At 37.7% G+C, this 26459-nt stretch overlaps 1 protein-coding gene across 2 annotated transcripts; it reads left to right on the top strand.

Annotated features, from left to right (window-relative positions):
* Positions 1–1089: 1089 nt before the first annotated feature.
* Positions 1090–26142, top strand: HNF4A (hepatocyte nuclear factor 4 alpha). 2 transcript variants are annotated; one of them, XM_015829794.1, is made up of 10 exons: positions 1090–1210; positions 8676–8850; positions 9690–9784; positions 13190–13296; positions 14589–14744; positions 18358–18445; positions 20048–20203; positions 22157–22393; positions 24321–24446; positions 26000–26142. In XM_015829794.1, exons 1-10 carry the CDS (start codon positions 1090–1092, stop codon positions 26140–26142), a joined length of 1404 nt encoding a protein of 467 aa, XP_015685280.1. The 2 variants fall into 2 exon arrangements, with proteins under 2 accessions (XP_015685280.1, XP_015685288.1); XM_015829802.1 differs by having other exon boundaries at positions 1096–1210; positions 13190–13302.
* Positions 26143–26459: the final 317 nt, after the last annotated feature.

Raw genomic sequence — 26459 nt, forward strand, 5'->3', positions numbered from 1 at the left:
ACAGATGCAGCACACTGCTGGCTCATATTGATGCCAACCCTTATATATGTCCTAATCATAAAAAAAGGAGGGAAGGGCAGAGAAAGACCAGACAGTTTCCTATATTATACTATCCAGGTTCAGAGGAGTTGGTCAGCTTGTTCAGGAAAATGATTAAGGAGAAACAATGGATGCCACTGCTCCAAGCTAGTCTAGATCTCTTTCAACTGTTCTTACTTCCTAAACAAGAATCTTTGGTTTTTCTGCATTAGATGTCACCTGGCCCAAATCCTGTGTACCTTTTGAGCTGAGAGGATCACCAGGAAGGTGGGGTCTAGGAATCCGTGGACACAGTCAGTGTTGCATTTTGCATTTACGTGCCTGGCACTGAAAGATCTATTGTAGGTAAATGCTGTGGAAGGAGTTGTTGATAATGAAGTCAGAGCCCGTAAAACATGATTTTATAGGGAAGTAAAATGAAAGTCCCACATTGTTCCTGTGTATGTCAGTGTGTAAATTACCATTCCGATGACCTTCATCCAACAGAGAAATGACAGGGCGTGGGAGAAGGGAAGAGAAGAGAGGAAGAGAAAGAGTAGTTGGAAGGACAGGACAACAGTTCCAGATGGAGGATGGAAATTGTATTCTGCCTTTCAGAAGTGATCCTTGCAGCTTCTGCTACCAATAAAGTAATCTTAATAATGACACCTTAGGTACCACACTGCACTGGGGAAAGCTGAGTGTAGATAGCAGGCCCTTTGCTATGCTTTTTCACCTGTCCTGGAGCAGAAATCAGCAACAAGCTGGTGACGAAGCCTGTCATAAACAATCGTCAACAGGGAATAGAGAGGGAGAAAAGCAAAGCAGAAAGAAATAAGAGGCTGAGCGCAGCAGTGTTCACTAGTGGGTGAGATGATTAACGATTAACCCCCCTTGCCTCCTGCCTCCACCCATTTGGGTAGTATAGGCCTTGAAGTGCAGCAGATTCTTTCAGAGAAATATCTGAAATAAAGGCCAACAGATAGGGGACGCCGGCAAAATCAGTTGGAGAGTTGAGGGGGCCAATAACCTCTGGCTGTGGAATCACTGCAATCTGGCCCGTGTTTGCAGATGATAATGCGCCTTTCCAAAGCCCTGATAGACATGGAGATGGCAGATTACAGTGCAGCTTTAGATCCTGCATATACGACATTGGAGTTTGAGAACATGCAAGTCTTGGCAATGGGCAGTGGTAAGTCCATTTCAGAATGTTGTTTTTCTCTATCAAAGCTGGTTGGGGTCGGGACAGGAAAGATTCAGAAGTCAATTTATTTTTTTACAGCAGCCAGATAATGCGGAGCAAACATGATTACAGTATGCTTAGTTCCATCCTCCACCTATGTAAAAGCCTGGCGGTGGAGGAGGTTTTGGTCCTCCAGGCACAAATATTTTCCCCAAAAGATTTTGTCTGGGTCTCTACTTGGTTTAATCAGCTGACATTTCACAGGACAGTTGCGGTATAGGAATCAAAGCCCTATTATTGTTTTTTCTTGCAATATACACAAAATTGGCTGGGGGAAACATAGGAAGAAGCCCCAGAAAGAAGCAGGGTTGGGAAGTATACAAGGAAAATAAATGAAATGGGTTGGTTGTTCCCGTAGGAGTAGGTTTTAAAAGAAGGAATGCAACACCTAACTTTTTATTGTTCAAAAAGTAGTTGGAGTTCAAGGGCCTATCAGGAAATGAAATTATTTTTTTGGTAGAGTTATACCAATGAAAAGTCTTCATATTGTCCGTGCAATAATAATCTGCAGTTAGAGTGAAGCATAATACTATGCGTTCGTATTTGTGAATAAGACTCCATAAATATAATTGATTCTAAATTATGTTTAGAATTATAATTGATATAATTCTAAATGTGTACACAATCCCACACATGGAATTGTGGTGAAATATGATTATGATTATTGCCTTTATTACTATTATCATTTCATGCAGTAGTGTAGCTGAATAATTTAGAAAATATTTTCTATTGTCTTCGTATGACACTTTCACACTTCATGTAGAATTTTACAAGAAGTTATCATTACTACTTCTATTATGATTAGTTACAAGCTCAGTCTGTTTTCTCATATTATGCATTTTTTTGCTTAAAAGCTGTGGTCTTTCCCTTGATCCTTTTCTTTATTTTAAAGAAGCCTCAATGAGTCTGATAGCTTCAGTGGCATTCATTGAAATTCAGAACTTTCTACCATGCTATGAAATAAAAAAAATGGGCTAGTTTATAATATTTTTTTTCTTGTTTTTAGAGAGATGTATTCTACGTTTTCTGGAAATCGTACCTGATTTCCTTACTGTCATACAACGTTTTAGGACATCTTAAATGGAAATACAGTTGTATGGCTGAACATAAATATGTAACTATGGAAGATGTTCTAGGGAGAACCACAAAGGCATTCCCAGCTTCCTCTCAAAACTACAATTCCCAGTCTTCTTTAGAGAGTATCTATTGAAGGTTTAGTGATCATTGTCTCAATCTTTTATTTGGAATATTACTGCCAATTTTTCACTCTTACATTTTTGAAATATCTAACTCTAAGTATTAACATTATAAGCTAATGTTTAAAATCTAATAATTAAGATAGGTGACTAAAATGAAAGTTATGTTTCTGAAAGGTTGTATGCACAACGTAGCTCTCCAAACTACTAAAAATTAATAATGAATGAGTATTCAGCATGTTCAATTTTTTCTCCCTTTACTCATGGTGAGATTTTTACAACTTTTTGTACAGTAGCTTGAATACAGTATCTAGGGTCACCACATCATTTGCATTGACATTTGGGTGTGGCTGTTACTGACACCTGCTGGAAAATGACTGAAGTGGGGAAGAGTCCTCTCTACATAAATATATCTTGCACCCTGCTTTTAATTTTGTAAAACTTTACCAAACTATTAAAGGATATTAACTGCACAATCCTATTACAATCTGAATATGTGTAACTGCTAAAAAGATAAATGCAATTATAGATGCATATAATTATAATGTATACATGCATCCACCCAATCAATCAGAATACAGCTGGAAGGGACTTTGGAGGTTTTCTAGTCCAACCCCTTGCTCAAGCAGGAGTCCCTACACCACTCCAGACAAGTGACTGTCCAGTCACTTCTTAAAAACCTCCAGTGATGATACACCTGCAACTTCTGAGGGAAAGCTGTTCCACTGGTTAATTGTCCTCACTGTTAGGAAGTTTCTCATTAGTTCCAGGTTGCTTCTCTCCTTGATTAGTTTCCATTCATTGTTTCTTGTCCTGCCTACAGGTGCTTTGGTAAATATGTTTGACCCCTTCTTTTTTGTGGCAGCCCCTCAAATACTGGAATACTGTAATCATGTCAACCCTAGTCCTTTTTTTCTTTAGACTAGCCAAACCCAAATCCTGCAACCGTGCTTCATATGTTTTAGTCTCCAGGCCTTTAATCATCTTTGTTTCCATTGAAACTAATCCATTGAAATGTAATTTTCAAGTCAAAGGAAACAATAATTCTTCTATTGTCTACATTGGTCAGACTCCCCTCTGTTCATTTGTGATTACTGTGTTTTAAGGAAGATTCATAGAAACTGCAAAAAGCAAAGTAAAAAAGCAGATAGAGATGATCAAATAAAATTCTTATGAGAATGGGCTTAGGAAAATGGGTATCTTTAATCTTGAAAATACAAAGGTATTGGGAAAAGGAGGTGTTGGGATACAATACAAGTAATCGTCGACTTACAACCACAATTGACCCCAAAATTTCTGTTGCCAAGTGAGACATTTGTTAAGCGAGTTTTGCCTCATTTTACGACTTTTCTTGCCACAGTTGTTAAGTGAATCACTGCAGTTGATAAGTTAGTAACATGTTTGTTAAGTGAATCTGGCTTCCCCATTGACTTTGCTTGTCAGAAGTTTGCAAAAGATGATCACATGACCCTAGGACACTGCAGCCATTATAAATATGAGTCAGTTGCTAAGAGTCTGAATTATGATCATGTGACCATGGGGCTGCTGCAATGGTCATAAGTGTGAAAAACAGTCATAAGCCACTTTTTCAAGTGATGTAACTTCAAATGGTCACTAAATGACCTGTTGAAAGTCAAGAACTACTTGTAATCCTTTCCAGGTTCTTGAAGAAATATCATATCAACATTCTTGACTTTGTCATCTAGGAGTCTGGGACACAGAATAACAGTCTTAAATTACAGAATGGTGCATTCCAGTTGAATGTGAAGAGAAACTTCATCAGAGTAAAAGAGTTCAACTGTGCAGCCAATCACCAAGGCCACTCTGTAAGAATTTGCCAGTTGACTAATGCATGCAGATAAATGCATAAATACGACAACAACTTTCCCAAGAACTGATCACAAAGCACTGATCTCACCAGGGAGAGTCTGCAAAATAACAATCTATTTGATTTATGATACAATGAGCTCTTTATCTTGTTTTCTTTCCCTTTACACCTATCATTTAATTACTTGGTACAATTTGCTGTACAGCATAGCTGCTTGGTTATATAAGTGACCAAAGAAATGCCAAGCTATTATCAGATCTTTATCATCTTTTTTTTCCACTGCCTTCTTCATTTTGTAGTTTCACATTTTCTATCAGAATTTCCCTTTTCTCTTGGAGATGTTTGCTGGACAATTAGGATCAGTTGGTACAAAGAAGGAATAATTACATAACTCTTTAAATTTTTTATTGCGAAATATTGTGAAAAAGTATGCAGTAATCAAATGTGCACACTCATCATTGCTAGCAGCATCACCCATTAACCTACTTTGCTTGCTATTCCAGAAGAGCAGAAGGTAATTTTATGGATAGGAATCCATACTACTAATAATAATAGAGTTGGAAGGGACCTTGGAGGTCTTCTAGTCCAATCCCCTGCTCAGGCAGGAAACCCTATACCATTTCAAACAAATGATTGTCCAGTCTCTTCTTAAAAACTTCCAGAGTTGGAGCATTCACAGCTTCAGGAGGCAGGTTGTTCCACTGATTAATTGTTCTAACTGTCAGGACATTTCTCCTTAGTTCCAAGTTGCTTCTCTCTTTGATTAGTTTCCATCCATGGCTTCCATCCAATGTGCAAGTGAATAAAAAATATGTTTGCAGTGGAAAGGGAAGTTCTGAATTACAAACCCAACACATATAGAGAAATAGTCTTCTAGGAAAATAGTCTTTAAGGAAAATACAAATAGGTCACGTAAGAAGATAATCCTTACTCCATTATATTTATTCACTAATGTCAATGCTTTTTAAACTTTTTCAGAACAACTTCTGAAAGTCTTGGATTAGCTAGCATCTTGGCTAGCAGAAACCCAAACACAGTTGAGAAAATCATGGATGAGTTATTAAGATTGATATTGTTGATTATTTATGGCATCATTAATGTACATGAGGAAGGAGATTATTTGGATGTCTGGCAATCAGGCTTAGGATTCAGTAAAGAAATCAGTCATGCTTGTAAATGATCTTTTGAGATACTGGAATTGGAGGAGTGCAATCCTCCTGGTTCTCCTTGATCTCTTGGAGGCTTTCAATATCATTGACCCTGGTGTCTTTCAGGACCATCTTTGAAAGACTAGAGGGCAATGTTCTATAATGTTGCTTCTCCTTCTTGAACGGTTGGTTGGTTTCAGAGCATTTGAAAGAGTCTTGCTGATAATGTTTGTGGTGGCCCAGGCAGTGACAGGTGTATCTCCCTACACTTAGTTGGCCCTCCTGGTTTAGGAATCAACTTAGATTGTATCGTTACTTTTCATGGGAACAGGCTAAACCCTGGAAGAGGAAGTTCCTGGTTAGGGTTTATCTATGTTACTAATTTCTCTCTCGCCCCCTCTCCTCCACCCATACTATCAAAACAGAGTACTGACTCACTTTGCAAGGCACTTGGAACAATGTAAATGAAATTTTTTCAATGCTCAAAAAACATTGAATGAATGTGTTATATACACAATGTGACTTTAAGCCTAAAATGAGATCCTAAAGGAAGCTTCCACTATAAAAATATAGTTTTATATATATACGTATTTTAAATATAGGTTGGGTCTTGGAACCATAACAGCCTCAGTCACCTTGTTAGATGTTTCATGCTGGAAACTTGGCAGAAGGTGCATGTCTCTTAATTTTGCTAACCACTTAGCTGCTTTCAGCATTGTTGACGATGCTATCCTATATTATTTGGTCAATATGGAATGGAAATTTCTGATGGGTTTAACTCATAAAGTTATGGTAGAAGACTATTGCTTAACCCCTTGATGTATGCAGTTCCTCAATATTGTGTTCTTTAGTTTTGACATGGAACTACTATGTTAATAGTAGTCTGGTTCTATGTTAATAGTATCCAACTCTGTCTCTTTTTTCAAATAATGGCAAGGGGATTGAGGAAATGCTCAAACATTATCTGATCACAGTAAAGAACTGCTTGAGGGTGAACAACCTGAGGTTCGGTACAGACTGCATATTAGTCAACTGGCATCTCAGGATTTGGGACCGTGCCTCTTCTGGGTAACAGCATTTGTGTGAACAGACTAAGGTTTAAAACTTGGCACCAAGTTTGCTTTTGTAAAATACTGTGGTGGTAACAATAATCAGGAGTACTGCTGCTGATGAAGCAATTGCATCTCTTTTTGGAGAAAGAGAACAGTTCTAACTTCAGTGATTCAGAGCTTATTACGTGTTTAGATTTCTGTTTGAAAATTACAGCTATCATCAAATGTTCAGTAGTATTGTTAGTCATGTATTTTACATACTGTTTAACACTGAAATAATTGAATTGGCTTCCATTTTATTTCTAAACCTAATGTTTAGAAGTGTTGATTATTTCCTAAAAGCCCCAAATGTCTTGGGAGAAAAGCACATGTGAGTGATCTCTTTTTTCCATATGAAACAGCCTATGATTTGCAGTTCAGTTGCTTATTCCACTATCTAAAAAAGAGTGGATTTGTACAAAACTACAAGGTAAAATGCCTAGGCACTAAAGAGCAAAAATGCAAACTCAAATATCTTTATTACTACAGCAGAATTATAAAAAAGCCAGGAAGAGGAAATAAATGTTTCCAACATATTTTATAACACAAATAAATATTTGTAAAAGTGGCATTCACTATAAATATGCCTGTGGATCAAATCAAAATCCCTGAACAAGGTGACTAAAAACATCTCATAAACATCTGAGACTCACTACGTATGGAAATATAAATGAGTTGGATGAATACTCAAAGAATAACCATCTATATAGCAGCAACAGTTGTAAAGAGATTAAGTAAATTCCATCATCTTTTATTGGTTAATGTTATTGGTTAATGTTACTCTACTTTATTGTATTAAAGCTCTCTCTCCTTTTTGTTTCTGTTTTTAATTGATATATTTATTTTTATCTTGTTGGGCATTCATTTTAATTGTACACTGCTTTCTGAGCACTGAGCAAAAGGATTATGCATAAATATAAGAGATTAGTCAACATTATTTATGATTGCATTGTTGACCTAGTTTGAATCTCAACATTGTCACTCTTTTGTTCCAGAATATTTTATCTGCACGTGGGGACAGATTTTTTTCTCCCCATTGGAAAGTGCCTCTCATGCCTCTGTTTCCTAGCTTGCATTTCATACACACAGCAGACTGGAGAGGAGCCCCCAAATGGAGTTTTGATTACTTTCAAGATTGGCTGTATAGCACAGGATTTGCTTATCTGATGTCATGTTGAAAGGAAGGGCTTTGAAGCTTCTTTATTTTGATAATAGTTAACAAACTTCACAGGCTTACTGACTGGTGCCATGGTGAAAGGAAGGCTCCTTGTAATCACATTAAATTGGCAACTGCCCCTACAAATGATCCCATAGCCTGTCAGGAAGAATGCTTCTGCAGAATGCACATCAATACAGGTGGACAAATTCCTACACCACATTTTGGGGCAAGAATTGTTAGAAATTTTTCTTTCCCTCATGCCTGCTCCACATCCTTTCTTGAAAAAGAAGGGGTGGCTATTACTTTATAGAGTTTAGAAGCTGGAGTTGTTCTTACATTTGAAGTGAAATAAGTGAAAGCTGATTGATTTGTGTTCTCTGTGTTCAGCATTTGACTACCTGGGGTTAAATAATGATTGGCTGAAGCTGCTTTTTGTCGACTATAGACTTACAAAGTGTGGGGACTCAAGGGTATATGCTGTCCCTAGGCCACATTGACTGATGGGGCAACCTCTCATTGATGTGAAGGTTTGCATTTTTAGAATGATTCAGAAGGAGGATTGGCGCCCTGAGCCTTAGTTTAAAGCAGGGATCCCTAACCCCTGATCCATGGACTGGCACCATGCTGCAGCATGCCAGAAATTGGGCTGCACAAACAAGCAAAACTCCATCTGGGAGATGCAGGCAACAAACCTCCCACCACAGCACCAGTCCCTGAGGCCTAAAAGATTGGGGGTCACTGGTCTATAGCATATGTTTGCAAGCATATAGATAATATTCGTTTGAATGAATACAATATTTGATTTGCAGATGGTGAATACAAAATGAGGAAAATGCAGGTTTGATTTAATATGCATTAGGACAATGTGCTGGAAAACTGAATGGATCAGACAGCTTCTTAAAGCTGCTGGTTTTATATGAACTCGTATACCCCTAGTGATTTCTTGATTTAGTGTGTGTTCATGATTGCTTCCTACATATCTTCTTACACAGACACTTCCCCATCTGATGTTACAAATCTTAATGCTTCTAACAACATTGGAGCCAGTGTGTTATGTGCCATTTGTGGAGATCGTGCTACAGGGAAGCATTACGGAGCATCCAGTTGTGATGGCTGCAAAGGGTTCTTCAGAAGAAGTGTCAGGAAGAACCATATGTATTCTTGCAGGTAAGGAGGGCAGAGTGAACAGAAAGTTTACTAAAATGATAAAATAAATTGCTAACATTTCAAGGGTAACAAGGCACATTTTATGAGGTATTCTTTCCTGAATCAAGAACTATATCAAAGAGAAGGAAGGGAAAGAAGTAAATTCATTTAACTTGGAGAATAGAAGAAAAAGGAATTGAGAGCATGATGTCATCCTTCAAGAACATTAAGTGTGATCCTATAAAAAAAAAGACCAAAAGATTGTTTTCAGTTGTTTTAAATTGATAAGTTTAGATCTACTGAGCTTCAGGAGAGTAGATAAGGAAAGATTTTATAAATGTCATAAAAAGCAGTTTTGAGAACAAAACCAATTAGCAACTAAGAAGTCCCTTGCTAGACTTTTAATAGAAAAGGATGAAGATCCACCTATCATGGATAGATTTCCTGCATCAAGCTTGAGATTGAAACATAAGGCCTCAAGCATAACCTTGAGACTGAAATACAAGGCCCCAACTCTGATTCCAGATCTGATGAAATGAAAAGAATACCCCTGGGTTTCATCCTCTTTTTTAACACACATTTATCCTTGGTCTGCATTTTCACTTAACCCAGAAGGTCTACAAGAGCATTTTTAACTTGGCTAAGAAACTGGGAAGAATTGTCTGGAAAAGGCAAGATATAGAAGAGCTGTAAGAAAAAAAAAGGATCTTTTCTGATATTTGGTATACAATGTGCAATATCAAAAGGCTGAAATTTGCACCATATTTCATAGTGTATTATTACAGCAAACGTAATTTACTCTGTGTTAAAATTATAGATTGATTTATTTTCAAATCATGTCTCTATCCTTCCCTCTGCAGGTTTAATAGACAGTGTGTTGTAGACAAGGACAAAAGGAACCAGTGTCGATATTGTAGGCTAAAAAAATGTTTCCGAGCAGGAATGAAGAAAGAAGGTAAGATCCTTTCAGGAATCATCAACCGAGTTTGTTTGTTCATTGTGTAACTATGCTATAAACAGTTTTGAAGACTGCTGTGTAGTTTATCAGATTCTATATAGAAGGTAGCCATTTCCCCCTTCCACATCTGACAGGAGCTTGGATGATATATCTGAGAATGAGCATGAAATAATAATTAAAGTGTTGGACTTGAGTTGGAAAGATTTAGGTTTAAGTCACTACTTGAACATAGGTTCACTGAATAACTTCCTCAAGCCAATCTATTTGCTGAGATTGTTGAGAAGATAAAAAGAGGGAAGTCTCCTATAAGTACTGCCATGTGGTTAAAAAGAAAGGCAAGACATACTGTTTGCTAGACAGTATGGGGGAGTATCTTAGTGAATCTTAAATGATGTATCACAGGCAACATAGACAGATAATCTGTTTAATTGAGGTAGATGGATTTATAACTATGACCAGCAGAAACATAATCCAAGATATCAAAGCAATTATGACAATGGTGGTTCTGCATTTCTTCTGGAAATTCAAATATCCCCTTTTCTCTGCCTCTGAAAATGTAGATAAGAGAGTTTTTTTTTTCCAGTTTTGCTGTCAGAGACCATAATACCATTGGGAGGGACTATCTGGATAGAACACAATTAATAGCTGTTGTTTGCCATCTGAATTATTGTCTGGGAAAAATAGGAATAGGGAAACAAATCATTCAGATTTCCAAAAAGTAACTGATCATTATTATTGCATCACAAATCTACAAAGTGCTTTGATTCGTTGGAACACAACATCCAAAGTAGACGAGGACAGGTTTTTTTTGCAGTAAAGTTCACATGAACAGTAGTGTCAAATCACAAATTGGCAGTTCTCATACACATATACGTGCACCTAGAAATACAAAGGTTGTCATTGTTGGAATGGCTATGATGGATCTTAAGAAGACATTGCTGGAATATCTCTCTCGGTAATCCTAAATTTGATTCTTTTCCTCTTGATTTGCAATTTACCTGCATTAAGATTGTTAGAAAGTGGCACACCTCTCTACCTCTTCCAGCCAAGGGTGCTGGCAGTAGCAATGGCAATGGCAATAGAACAGGAAATGGATAGGCTTGGAAATTTGGGGCACCTGTAATAAGCCACCATCAGCAACAACAAAATAATAAAACTTCAGAAGCTGCAAATAGGTTTACACTGTTTATCCTGGTATAAATGCTTAATATGAATGATGATTTAGAACAGAAACAAGGAAGCATTTCATACATAGTTAACTTATGAAATTTGCTGCCAGTCCATGGATTTATGGCTGCTATTTTAGTTTGCTTTAAAGGCAAGCTCAGGCTCACTCTGTGTTCCCTCCAGGATTAAAGGCAGTCTGCCTCTGAATTGACAGTTATAAGGAGGAAAGTGGTGAAATAGAGGCTCCCATTTTCTGACTTAGTACATCCTTAGGCCTATAGTTAGTTACTGTGAAACAGGATGCTGTTCTTCATATTCTTACTTATGGATGTGCCAAACCACATCTGATGAAGTGGATTCTTGTCCACAAAGCTTGTGTGCTAGTCCTTGTGTGATCCTTTAAAATGCCACAAAATAGATTATTTCCTGGGATGAGAGTTTAGTAGGCAACTGTGCTTTTTCAATTGTGTCTCACTGTTCTTTAGGGCTGGTGGAAACCAGCCATAATGAGGGAGCTGTCCACCTTATGCTACAATAAAACTTTCCACTTTTAAGTGGCAATAAGACTTTGGGTTGGCTTTGATGCATCCTGTCATGATAGCTAATGCTTAGATGTTACCAATACTTAACATCAGTAGCCGAAGAACAAGTGTTCCTAAAAATGTGGCTCCATTTTGCTTGGATAGTGAAATCCTCATATCTGTCCAGAATGCCTGCTCAACTTGTATTTTCCTGTTAATATTCAATAGAAGTTACATTGGGTCCATGACCAGCTAAATACTAAGTAAACATTTAGGATACATCATGCTGTGACTGAGCTCCTGGGTTCCTGATAACACACAGCATAACCTTGAGTCCTCCTATTAATAGCTGCTGACTGCAGAGTTTTCATTTCAGTATAGCCTCATTATAACTCTGTTATTGAGCTGATTGGAAAATAAATCTGAGAGGCACTGCTTGTAACAGTAACAATCAGATATCGCTTAAGAGAGATATTCTTGTGATTAGTCCGAGAGAGAGAGTGAAAGTATCTGATTACTAGAACTGATAACTTAGGTACTTCTTGGACTTGTTAAGAGTAATCTCTTCCTGGGCCTTAGCCAAGTAATCATAGCCGATCACAAGCCTGATCAGGAAATATTAGAATACATTTTCCCTGGGTATGAAAAGGAACACCTCAAATGTCAAACTATTGAAACACCTTTCCCACTATATTTTTAAAAATCTTTCTAATTAATTTATAATTTTGCTCTGACTGATGAAGTTGCTTGGATAAGCAACAAAATGTCTCAGTTTAACAAAGTTCAGTCCAGTTGCCATGATTCAACCTTTAGACACCTTTGGCCTGAATGACTGCATCTTCATTGATATACTTCTCCACTATAATTGAAGCCTAACATGTTTAAATATCTATTAATGTTAACTAAACTGCAAACAAAAAGACTCAGAGGAGCAATGATAGATTTTTTAAAAATATTTTATGTAGAATAGCATAAACATTGCTCGTTTTTAATTAAAATACAACGCTAACGGACAACAACAAAAACTCTTCCTAGCTTCTCAGTGCAGTAGCAGCTTGGGAAACAGGTAGAAGATTAAATTCATCCCACACTGCTACAGATTTACCCCTCAAAGTCATGGCATTGGTGGCATCAAGGAAAACTGTATTAGTGAAGCTGAGAAGGATTTTTTTCTCCTTTGGGTGACAGGTCAAGAGATTAAAATGTAAAAAAAAAAACCAACCCAGTTTATTACAATTGAATTTCCTTCTTGAAAGTGCACAATAGCATATAGAGAATATAATATATGTCTACTTAATTAGCTATTATCTTGTATCATTTAATTACTCAGCTCAAATCTATGTGGTAGTTCAGATCAATGTCATTATCATCAGCAACAGCAGCAATGTACCGTATGTTCATTGCTTTTTTATTGGGTGAAATCCAATTTTGAATAAAACTTCCATTAAGCCTGTTGTTTCCCTTCCATCCTCATTTCCCCTATACCTGCTCTGATAGGGCTTCCATCCTTCCAGTCAAAACAATGGGGGGAAAAATAGCCTCTTTCCCTATTCTTATACATTTACTGTTTTTTTCCCATGGGAGTGAACCTGCTTGGATTCAAAGTTTTATCTTTCAAATGTAGACTATACTATAAAAAGTGCAAAATGTCATTCATGTTCCTATTGATAATATAAATGGCTTAGGTAGCTTTAATGTTGGGTTTTTATTTCAGCTGTACAAAATGAGCGCGATCGAATCAGCACTCGGCGGTCTAGCTATGAAGACAGTAGCTTACCTTCCATTAATGTTTTATTGCAAGCAGAAGTCCTTTCACAACAGGTACTTGTTTCTGTTTTGGAAAGAATTAGTATAAGCATGATTAGAAGGCTCCCATATTCCACTGTTATATCAGTGCACATCTTAACCTGGAAAGCATGTCTATAAATATTGAATGATGCTTCTCCAAGTACACGTATATAGAGGGATTTATTTTGGAATAAACGTACAGAAGTTTCAATAGAAGAGAATATACGTAGCTCAGGGTTGAACGGTGGAGTCTGTGGTGCTCTCTGAGCTTGGTTATTTGCTTGCGGATGTTTCACTATCCAACTATGTAACATCATCAGTGCTAGCAAGTGAGGAGTTTGTTCCTTGTTTATATACAGTAGCTTTCCCTGCAAGTGTTGGTGGGGGTATGATTTTAAAATTCTCAGTCCACTGTAAAAGCACCTTAATTTCTTCTTTAACTGTTCTAGTTTCAAGGTAATGCTTTTCCTCTTCTCCCACACACATTTATTAAAAATGCAATCTATGATGCTTTATTGACAATACTGCAAAGATAAGGTCAGAGCAAGGAACTGCCTATTAGGTATTATATGTTTCTCTCCTTCTCTCCAGTCACTGGATAACTGGGTATTACCCTCCATGGCCATTTTGTCTTAAGCTGCAGGAGAGACCAGACAACCTCAATATATGGAGTTAGCTGACTGCATAATGTCTGATTAGGGAGAACAATTGGCAGATTTCTTTCCTGCCAGCATATTACGTTGGATGCAACAGCAAATTCAACTGGCAGCCTCCAATAATAGCTGTCCTTAACTTGTTCCAAATGGCTTTATTACTCGGACTCAGCAGTCAGGGCAGAGCAGTTTATGCCACAGAATCAAGTTTTGGAGGAATGCTTGTTAACATGGCCATGAGCAAAAGCCCTACCTCTATTGTTAATGAAGTCATAACACCATTGCAACCACATTTTACATAACAATTATAAATGTTATTCTCTGGGTACAAAATATTGTATCTTTGCCTAGTGAAAAAAAAATTGCACTAGGACTATAACCTTAAGAGAAAATGCTTAGGTTATACATAGTTGTAACCAAATAAGCTACATCTATGAAAGTAGTGCATTAAATGTTAAAAGAGGTCTTGATAATAAGAGTGCATACTGTTAAAAAAAATGCATTCTCACCAATCCAAATCAGTTACTCAGGACTGATATTTATGATTGTTTAATTGTTTAGAGGGAAATAGATTTGTACCACCTTCAAAATGATTTTGAGGGTTCACATTAAGCTTGGCTTCCTTTCATCTTTCTATTAATAATATTAGATGGAACTCTTCTCGTTTTGCAGATATCATCACCAATGTCAGGTATTAGCGGAGATATCAGAGGGAAAAAGATTGCAAATATTGCAGATGTGTGTGAGTCCATGAAGCAGCAGTTATTAGTGCTTGTGGAATGGGCCAAATATATCCCAGCCTTCTGTGAGCTTCCCCTGGATGATCAAGTGAGCCACATTTTTGCACTCTTATTCTAATGAAACTGTTGCTTCCATGTTCCATTTTCAAAACTGTAATACTGTAATTCTTTTGAGCTACATATCTGATGATCAGGCTTTACAGTTTCTATTCACTATTGTTTGTTGACATACAGTATTGTAATGCTGAATAGGTTGACAGTAATAATGGTAATCCTTAGGAAAGGCTTGGTAGTTGAATAAAAATGCCAAATCCTGACTAAACATGGCTGACTGTGCAACTAACCACAATAATAATATCTGAAAACATCTGGAGCACCACTAGAACACCATTGGCATTGACAAAATCATCATCAGTCAATTGCAAAAGGCAACTTTACTAGGAATAACTTACATCCTACAATGATATCTTTAAAACCGTCAAACATTTGGAACCTTCTTGTAATGCCAAAGGGATAGAAATAAATGTTGATTGAATCCTCATGTATGTTTTCTTCTTTTAAAATTATTAAAATTCCACCTTCAGTCAATCACAAAAATATCTTAAAAAATGCTATCCTCCCAAACAAAATAAAAAAATAATAGAACAAGCATTTTGCCAGTGTTTCTTGAGTAAACAGTGAGATTAATCTTCTAACTCTTCTGCTTTCTATATTGAACTGAATTTGTTGGGTGCCATGCATTTTTCCTAGCTCCTCACTCCATGATTCTGTGCTTATGGTTGGATGATTGTCACACATCTGAATTCCACAGTACTAGTAATATTCTAAAAACTCCTCCCATGTAGACACACATTTGATCAATTCATGTATAATGGAACATTTGCACCCCATTACTTTTTCCTTGTTACTATTTTTGTTACAGAATCACTTACTCAGTCCATTATTTTTCTAAGATTCTTTTAGCATTAGGATAATATTATCAGACAAATGCACCATACTCCACTTTGCCTCACACTTAAAACCGATGCCTCTGGAAAATAGCACTCTCTTCAGCTCTTTCATTACATGATATTTCTACATGTTTGTTCAGTGCTTACATGTTGGCCCATCCCCATAAAGACAATCTTTCCCAAATCCTCCAGTTAATGTTTAGAGACTGTTTGCTGAAAAGCTGAAGTCCCAGTTGGACATTAAAAAGCATCCATGTCATACTGCGTCTTGGTGTTAACCTTTGTTTCTAAAGACTTCTTTAAAAAAAAGATGTGAAACGGGAGATTCAGAACATTCTTGAGGCTCATTGAAGGGTATAAAGTGACACAATGCAATCATTAACAACATAGCAAGCAGGGTTTTTTAAAAAAAGAAAACGCTGCCTGTCCCTCACTATAGAAAATTTTTTAAAGGCATTAAAAAAATTTAATTGTACCGGGGCAAGAATGCTAACTCTATTCCTAACAGATCAGAATGTGAGTAAGTGTTCCATGTTGCACTGGTCAGGCCACACTTGAAATACCGATTCCAGTTTTGGTCACCACAGTGGAAGAATGCTGAAAAACTAGAAAGAGTAGAAAGAGCAGTAAAGATGGTAAGGAGCTTGAAGGCTAAATCCTATGAAGGTTAAAAGAGTTGGGTATGTTTAGCCTAAACAAGGCTAAACATGATACCAATCATCCAATACTTGAAGAGTTGTCATGAGGAAGAGGCTGTGGATTTATTATTCATAGTACCTGAAGCAAGAACCAGTGGGTAGAAGCTTTACAAAAAGAGACCAAAAATCTAAATAAAGAGGAATTTCCTGATACTGTAATGTATTAAGCAGTGGACCCATCTGCCTCTTGAAGTTATGGAGCTCCATCACTGGAGCTTTTCAAGCAAAGAATGGGCAGTTATTATGGGGACCAATGTGCTTTTACTTGTTTATTAATTCAGCGCAGTGCATCCTTAACTAGGAACAGTGCATCCACCTAATATCCTGACCAATAGTCAGAGGGGAATTAACTGTTCTGGAAAATATTGTTCGCAGCAGTCTTAGATCTGTGGAAGTGACTCCTGTAATTCAGAACACCATTTAACTATTTAGTCTTATATTCCAGCTATAATCCAAGATGGATGATGATGGTGGTGTTGATGATTATGACAATTCTTGGAGTCAATGTTGACTCCTGGCAACTGCCTAGACAAATCTCAGCAGTTTTCTGGGCAAAATACCATATTTTTCCATGTATAAGATGCTATTTTTTCCTGCAAACACCCTGTTCAAAAATCAGGTGCGTCTTATACAAGCACAGCATCTTATACACGGAAAAAATAATGGTAACCTCCGCAGCCCAGGGCATGCCTGTGTGGGTTGCCATGCCACCTGGTGCAGGTGTCTAGCCCCTGTAGGCTTGCCACTAACGGGAGGGGGGAGAGGGCAAGATCATCAGCTGGTCGAACTTCTGGATTTGCCGGCTCAGCTGTTCGGCGCTCTGCTGAACAGCTGATCGGCGCGGAGAAACTCGCATGCCAGAGTGTCTTATACAAGTGTGCGTCTTATAGACAGAAAAATATGGTATTTTCAGAAGACAATTACCGTTGTCTCCTTTCTAGGGTTGAGAGAGATTGACTGATCCAGTTATCCAACTAGCCTGGTGCCTTAACCACTATAGCAAAATGACAGTCATAGCTGAATAAATACAGTTTTTATTTATTCATTTACTTATTTACTTACTTACTTATCAAATTTATTGGTCACCCATCTTACCACAGGGTAGCTTTGCAATACTCTCTGGTAATTTACTTTTTGGTAATTTCCAATATAACTGAGACTGCCTTTAAAATTAATGAAGAAACTTCAGGTAATTCAACAATGGAACAATCTTCACCTAGAGTTAGTGAGTTCTTCTCCATTCGAAATGTTTAAACAAAGGCTGGGATGCAGTAGATACTTACAATGGACTTTAAGTTGGCTTAACTTATTTCCAAGATTCTACATTTTAGGATCTCTGACTATATTGCATAGTTACTTTGCCATTTGCAGTGACTGTCGGTCTACTTCTACTCAAGTTCTGGTATTAATCCGTAAAGCTCTAAACACCTGAAGGCTATAGTACTCAAAGAAGCATATCCACACATATGTATTCTTTGGCCAGGACCTTACATTCCCACCCAGTACTTCTATCCTATGAAGCAAAGCCAGTGGCTATTAGAGAAAGGGTCTTTCTGGCTGTTGTGCCCCAGCTCTGAAAAAGCACCACCCCTTCCCCATTTGTGTTTTGATGTTGGTTTTGACTCCAGACATTTAAAGAGCCATTTTGGAGTTTTAGAACATTAATGCTTTGTTGCTATTTTATTGTTATTTGTATTCTTCCTTCTGATTTTTATCATATCAGTTTGAATTTTTTGCTGCCTTATATATTTTTATAGTCACTCTCTTCCCTCACTCCAGCCAAGCCTGGGAAGCATGCATGCTCTGAGTAAATAATAATAAAAAAATCCTATTCCTCCCTCAAATGCACCAGCCAAAATAAACACAGTTGCTTTGGGGGTTGTGAATACAAGGGCTCAGCTCATTCTGTGTTCTCTCCAATAATATGGTTCTCAACGGGAAGATGCTTTTCTGTGGTCCTCCTTGGGGGGGCACCCCTTAGCTTTCTGCCATACTCAATATGTCTTCCTCTATCAGCCAGTAACAGTAGATCTTTGTTCTTTTGTTCCTGCAGGTGGCTTTGCTACGGGCGCACGCAGGGGAACATCTCTTATTGGGGGCAGCCAAACGCTCGATGGTGTTCAAAGACATCCTTCTGCTAGGTAAAGAGCTTCTCCCATCAAAAGTTCAGTAGATTTTTCAATGTGGGGGGGGGGGTTAAAAAACAAAACAGGTGCTGGCATTTGTTGGACTTCTTGTAGTGCAATCTTGTATGTTTACTTGGCAATGTCCAACTTGCTAAAAGGGAATTATATCTAGTGAGCATGTATAGTAATGTTTCCAACCTCAGCAATTTCCAAGATTTGTGGACTTCAACTCCCAGAATTCCTCAGCCAGCTGGGAGTTGACGTCCAATCTCTTGGCGTTGCTGAGATTGGCACACAGTGGTTTACGGGATTGTACCTGTCATCTTCTATTTGTTTTCACATATCTATTTTAATGTGTTTAGAGATAGGCAATGATTTTAAAAGAGTAACATCTACATTGAGAGAGGTATTACTTTCTGTTCCTTTGTCCTGCTGTCATCTCTGACTTTACATTTTCTGAAGCAAGATAGCAGCTTGTTTATAGAAGTGATAGAAGGCTATATGTGTGTGGAATTGATTCCTGTTCTCCATCTTCTGCTGTTTAAAAACAAATACCCAGCCTCTTTTTCCACCTTGATGTCTACCTGTATGAATGGTCTTCCTCAATGGAATATGAGATCCAGATGCCGTTTTCTTTAACTTTTGATACTTTTGAGTTTTCCTGGTATTTTTCCTAATGAGAAAGTGGATTGATTGAACAATTTCTTTAGCTTGCTAATATGCTACTAGGAGCTGTCTTATCTCAGAGGCCCAGCATTTAAAAATTGTTTTGTGGCGGAATTAAGAACTCGAGAAACAATTCCAATTTTCTTTGGGAAAACCACTTATTGGTCAGAAAGGTTGATGGGTAACAAATATAACACAAGCATTCTTAAGCTCTACAGGTAGTCCTCAACTTATGACCACAATTGAGTCCAAAATTTCCATTGCTCAGCAAGGCAATTATTAAGAGAGTTTTGCTCCATTTTACAATCTTTTTTTGCCACGTTGGTAAGACAATCACTGCAGTTCTTAAGTGAATCATGCAGTTATTAAGCGAATCTGACTTCCCCCATTGACTTTGCTGGACAGAAACCAGCTGGGAAGGCTACATATGGTGATCACATGACCCCAGAACAGTACAACTGTCATAAGTACATGCCAGTTGCTAAGTGCCCAGATTTTGACCATGTGATTGTAGGGATACTGCAACGGTCATAAGTGACTTTTTCCCATTGCTGATGTAACTTTGAACGATCACTAAATGAATGGTTATAACTCAAGGACTACCTGTAGTTTACAATGATACCTGCATGTCAGCAGAACAGTTCTACAAGGACCTTGTAGAATATAAAAAAAGTGATGTGCTACAGTTATCTAATTAATTAATTATTGTGGTTTTGGTGGAGAGGAACTGATCCCCTATGACAGGTACTCTAATTTTAAATAGCTAGATAAGGAAAAGAAAATATTTCCACCAGCTTAAACATTGAACTGACAATGATTTTTAGATGGAAAGAAAAAAAAGATCAATGGTTGTTATATTGAAAGATAGCAAATTATAGAATAAATGTTCTGTATGGAAAGAATGAAGCAGTTTGATTGAATGAGAATTTAAATAACTCCATTTTCCTGCAGGAAATGACCACATAATCCCCCGAAACTGCCCAGAATTGCTGGAAATCAGCCGTGTAGCTGTGCGAATTCTTGATGAGCTGGTGTTAACATTTCAAGAGCTGCAGATTGATGATAATGAATATGCTTGTCTGAAAGCCATTATTTTCTTTGATCCAGGTAGATACTGTTTTTGAATAATTGGAAAAGGAATATAAGGATACTTCCTATAAAACTGTAGTCCCATAGCATTGCTGAGGAATTTATTGCTTCAAACCAAGTCCTTAATACTATTTTGCTATTTCATTCAGCAATACTTGAACTCCAGAGTCAAAGTTCCCCAAAGGTTCTCAAAGTATGGTCCGAAGACTCTTTCAGAATGTCAAATAAAAGTTAATGGNACAATGTTATATCCCATCCCCCCACCCCCCGGACTTCCCAAACCAACCTAGGCTGATATTCAAATACAAGTAAACAAATATTAATATCTCTAACTCCAAAGTCTAAACTTAAACAATCCATCTCCTCCGTATTAATAAAAATTATTCATTTAGTTAGTTCTTCAAATATCCAAAATCTTTACCATTTCAGCAAGATATTGAAAAAAAAAAAAAAACATTGAGAAGAAAACAGTATATAGGTAGTCCTCAATCAACTGCATTTGGGACCAGCAACTCTGTCACTAAGCAATGCAGTCAAAAAGTGAAATGTCATATGACAGCGCCTGACATACAATGTTAGTTCATCAGTTCTGGCTGCATTCATTAAGCAAATCACCGCAAGTCGTTATCATAATCTCACATGGCTATATCTTGTGAATTCCTGTCAGCTTCCCCACTGACTTTATTTGTTAGAAGCCAGTTTGAAAGTTGCAAATGGTGAACATGTGACCACAGGATGCTGTAACCATCATAAATGCATGCGAAGCACCCAAAATTGCAATGATGCGGATGTTTTGATGGCCACAATTTCAAAGATTAGTGACAAGTCTCCTTTTGTCACAGCTTGAACACAGCTGAACAAGTGATCAGTAAGAGAGGACTACATGGAATTAAAATCTCTCAACTTCTACCAAAATAGAAACTCAAAGATAATCAAGTAGACTATTTGAAAGAACAATTAATAGGCATTTCATTGCTGACTCCCCTGTCTATGATCAAGAGCAAGTAATAAGCCTCAGCAGCACTTTGTATTAATCACACTAAACACTTGCATACTATTTCATTTTAATTGTCACCAATTAGGTCTGGAAAAATGTGGGAGAAAATATAAAGAACACTGACCTGGCATTTTCATGCCAAAATGCCAGAGAGAGAAAAAATCACAATTCTAAAAAAAAAAAATCCAGTGACACAATAATCCTGTTTCACAGCTTAATCCAAACCTAATCTACGTTGCATTGGTTTTATTCTGTCAGACCCCAATAAATGTTACATGCAAAGGAAAAATGTTTCATGGCTGATGCAGGCTTTAGCCCTTCCCCAGGACAGTTATATGACCAGGTTGTTACAGAAGACGCAAAAAATGTTTCTTCAGTGTTGTGTTTGGTGGTGCTGTTTCATAAACTGGAGTTGCTTATGAAAGTTGTTTCATAAACTGTAGTGCCCCTGTATTAATTTTGGCCAGACCTTATACCTGTGAAGTCAAACACTTTGGGGTCTACCTCCCTCACTCCTCACAATTGTCCATGCCCAACTGGAGCTGATGGACATTGGAGACAAAGGCCATAACAAGGTCCAGAGTTCCCCAGCATTTGCCTTATGTAATCTGGGATCATGCAAAACATTTGCAGGGCAGAATATGGGAATAATGCACCCCCAGCCTTTTTAGTCTCTAGTTCAGTGGCAGAACGCATGTAGAAGTCCCAGACTCAAACTCTTTCAACTTCAAATGTTCTAGGGAAATTCCTGCCAGAAACTTTGGATTGCTGCTTCCAGTCAGGGTCAGCAATATTGGGCTAGATGGATTAGTAACCTAAACCATTTAAGTTACTAGCTAATAACTTTCCTTTAAAAAAAAAAAACATTCTACAAGAAACAACCCTAGATTATTTGAAACAGGGCTACTCACTCTTTCCAATACCTCTGTCCTTCAAAATTGGCATAATGTATAATATCTCACCTTTTATTCCAGATGCAAAAGGCCTAAGTGACCCTATCAAGATCAAACGAATGCGATATCAAGTCCAGGTCAGCCTGGAGGACTACATCAATGACCGGCAATATGACTCACGAGGACGCTTTGGGGAGCTGTTACTTCTCCTGCCCACCCTCCAGAGCATTACGTGGCAGATGATTGAGCAAATCCAATTTGTTAAACTGTTTGGCATGGCCAAAATTGACAACCTGCTGCAAGAGATGCTGCTTGGAGGTGAATATTGTCGCAGAAACCTTCCTGAAATTGGGCATCAGGACTTTTGCCCCTAGAATGAAAGACAAGTGCAGAATAAACAGTACCATGAATCTCACTTCAGTTAGAGAAGAAAGAAAGATAAAATCAATGATACATTTTGCTTGAGAGTTTGATCTTCCACCTGAAGCAAGATTTCTGTTAATCCTTTTTTTTAATTTAGTGGCCATACTTTGCAATTCATGTACAGTAAAGGGATCATTTTTTTAATAAGAAGGAATACTTTTTTTCAGACTGTTTCCAAAATTTTGGTTGCCTACTTGAAAAAATGACACATTAAGAAATTCTTACTCAACAGACTTCAAATTTTTTATCAGGCAATGAACATTTTGGCTTGCTCAGTTTCATTAAAAACAAGAAATCTGTGTCTGTAGCTCAGCCAAGGATATGGTAGAGCCCAGACCAGTGGTGGCGAACCTATGGCACGGGTGCCAGAGGCGGCACTCAGAGCCCTCTCTGTGGGCACGCGCACCGTCGCCCCAGTCCTAGGCCTTCAGCTAGGTTTTATAAAACCTTTTTGCTTTAGGCTTCCGCCACCGTGTACAAAAAAAAAAGGTTCACTCAATCAGTCAATTTCAACTTCTTGCAGGAAAAAAAATAGATCTCGCAAAGTTGGAATTGATTGATTGAACTTTTTAATCCCACCCAGTCTGCTGTTACCACCGCAGCCATGACCACCCAATGGGCCACGCCCACCCGGCACCCGACGATGCATAAGTGGGTTTTGGGTTGCAGTTTGGGCACTCGGTCTCTAAAAGGTTCGCCATCACTGGCCCAGACCAAACTTTGCTCAATTAGCACCTTCCAGATATATTGGAATTACAGACTATGTGGGAGTGTCAGATTCTTTACAGTAAAGAACATGGTAAAAATGAGTGTCTTCAGCCTCTACAAAGCAGCTGAAGAACAGCTAAGGAAGGATATGGCTTGAAGTAGAAAAAGTGGGGGGGTCACAATAAGGGGGACTTGGACATTTCTTATTCCTTTCCAGATATTGAAAAGCTGTAGCCCAGCTTTCCCTCAAATTATAATTGCCCAGGATACATTTTTTTAATTAGTTTTATTCATTTATAAAATGTGAAAATACAAAAGCAAATAGGGGATAACAGCAGAGAAAAGGAAAACAAAAAAGGTGTGAAGAAAGGGAGGGGAAGAAACAAAAGGCATTGACTTCCGACTCTCTCTGTTGCAGTAAAATCAGACATTAAAATCAAATCTCAACTTTTTACATTTCTATAGTAGTATGCACTAGCCATTTCTCTATTGGCAAATCAGTCTAATCGGTAAAACCCAAAATCATGATATCATTTTTTTCCACCTCAAGCACAAAGTCCAGAAGCGGTTTCCAAATAGAAATAAAACTATTTATGTTCTTTTCTTTTATCAGCACAGTCAATTTGGCCATCTCTGCTAATTCCATCAGCTTTTGTAACCATTCGTCCATGGTAGAAATTGAGGCATCCTTCCACTTTTGTGCATAGAGCAATCTTGCTGCTGTCACCATATATAAAATCAGAGTTCCAAATTTTTTTTCCAGTTCTCTTTCCATTAGGATACATTCTTAGATTACATGCTGTAAACATAAACTATTGAATTTTTTCCCACGATATAATTGAGTAAAATGGGTAACAACAGTATTTGATTAGTTAGGATTAATTAATTTTAATTCTTCCAAAATGCATCTCTGTGATTTGGGCTTCACCAGTTCATGCTTCCACTATTAATCAACAGAATAATTTAAGTCTAGAATGGAAAGTCAGGAGGTAAAACCTTACCTATTCCCTATCCAAATGGTTATTGACACCAAGATCATTTCAAAGATTAAAATGGAATATACTTTTTTACACCGAATATTGTCCAATCCTTAGATTCTTATTAACTGTTTTAGGGTCATCAAGTGACACACCTCATGCTCACCATCATCCTCTGCATCCCCACCTTATCCAGGAGAATTTGGGAACAAATGTCATTGTGGCCAACACAATGCCTCCTCAAATCCATAATGGACAGTTGTGTAAGTATTCACACTTAAAAGATCCCTCTGTCTAAGAATGCTATATTTGTTCTTAGCTACAGTAAGCCAGCTTTTGGCAAAATGATGTCTCCCAATTATGTTTAATTTCTATAGACCAAACTGAATAATAATTGTGGGAAATGAAATTATAACATTTCTGAAAGATATCGTCTGGAAGAAAAATACTCTATTTACAGCTCATCATAAATACTAAAAACATAAAATGTATTATTTTATTATTTATTTGAGGGCTACATGCTGTTGCTGTTTCCATAAGAAAAGTGCCCACAGACTTTCTCCCATTCCTTATCAAAAAAAACAGGAGGCCATGGTAGTCTTGCTCACTTTTTTCAGATTTTTTTTATCCCACCTTTATTATTTTTTATAAATAACTCAAGGTGGCAAACGTATCTACTGCTCCTTTTTCCTCCTAGTTTTTCCACAACAACTCTGTGAAATTAGTTGGGCTGGGAAAGAGTAACTGGCCCCAAATCAAGCCACCTTTCATCCCTAAGGTGGGACTAGAACTCACAGTCTCCTGGTTTCTAGCCTGGTGACTTAACTGCTAGATCAAACTAGCTCTTTGATCAATTTGCTCTCTATAATCAATATGCCTACAATTTATGCCTCTGTAGAGATTAAGGGAAGTTAAGAGGACTGAAGCATCCTTTAATGCTTTGCTGATCAAAAGACCCTGAGGGTACTTTAATTCTGCCCTCAGCTAAATCAGAGGCATGCGTAGTTCTTGCTTGCTAGAGATAAAAATTAAAACACCCAAACTAAGTTGATCTGCTTTTATTCTTTGTCAAAAATATTAAATGTATAGAAATTTAAACAATGCTACCTCTGCCGTTTCCATCTACTGTAGACCTCATGGCTGAAATGCCAGCTTATTTTTGGATTTTTTCCTTCTTGCAATATCTCGTATGATGAATAATCCTGAAGAACTTAAAAGCTAGCACACTTTTCCCTGCAATTTTCATTGCAATAAAGATAGTGTTATATTATGTACAATAAGTTAGATTTCCCCCCCCCCCATGATTGGTACATTGCAGAATGTACTTCTGAATTAACAAATACAAGAAATGTGTACAGGTAGTCCTTGACTTTCAACAGTTCATTTAGTAATTTAGTTACAATAACAGTGAAAAGTGACTTATGACTGTTTTTCATACTTATGACCATTGCAGCATCCCCATGGTCAACTGATCAAAATTCAGATATTTGGCAACTGGCTTGTATTTATGACGGTTGCAATGTCCCAGGGTCACATGATTCCTTTTTACGACCTTCTGATAAGCAAAGTCAATGGGGAAGCCAGAGTCACTTAACAACCATGTTACTTCACTTAACAACTGCAGAGATTCAATTAACAACTGTGGCAAGAAAGGTCGTAAAATGGGGCAAAATTCACTTAACTATCTCACTTAGCAACAGAATATTCGGACTCGGTTGTGGTTGTAAGTCGGGGACTAACTATACATGAAAAATACTTGTGCCTTAATCAAGTCTGTTCAATGGTTTATTTTGTAACAAAGCTTTTCTTCCCATAGCCACTCCTGAAACTCCCCAACCTTCCCCCCCAGCTGGGTCTGGAGCTGAACAATACAAACTACTTCCGGGGGCCATCGCAACTGTAGCCAAGCAGCCCAGTTCAATCCCTCAGCCCACCATCACAAAGCAAGAGGTCATCTAGCATCCAACTGAATGAGGAATCAATGATTCATACACCACAATGTGAAGAAATAAACCTCCCTCGTTCTCATCTCAATCACTCTGGAGGTAGAATATTCATGGAGATTTCCCAGGGCAAAAATGTGCTATTTTTTTTTATTCGGAAATTACATGGGAAAAAATAAGAAGTGATCTTCACATGCAGCTGTGACTGAATGCTGTAGAACTTACAGACTAGCCTCAATGGATGCTTCACCCTTTGCAAAGAGAACCAGATGTCAAACTTTAGATCTGTTGGTGACGGTTCCAAAAATTGCACTGACTTGCCTGTTTTGCCAC

The sequence above is a fragment of the Protobothrops mucrosquamatus genome, unplaced genomic scaffold, assembly GCF_001527695.2.
Source record: "Protobothrops mucrosquamatus isolate PMUCROS unplaced genomic scaffold, P.Mucros_1.0 scaffold_235, whole genome shotgun sequence".
NCBI classification, from domain to species: Eukaryota; Metazoa; Chordata; class Lepidosauria; order Squamata; family Viperidae; genus Protobothrops; species Protobothrops mucrosquamatus.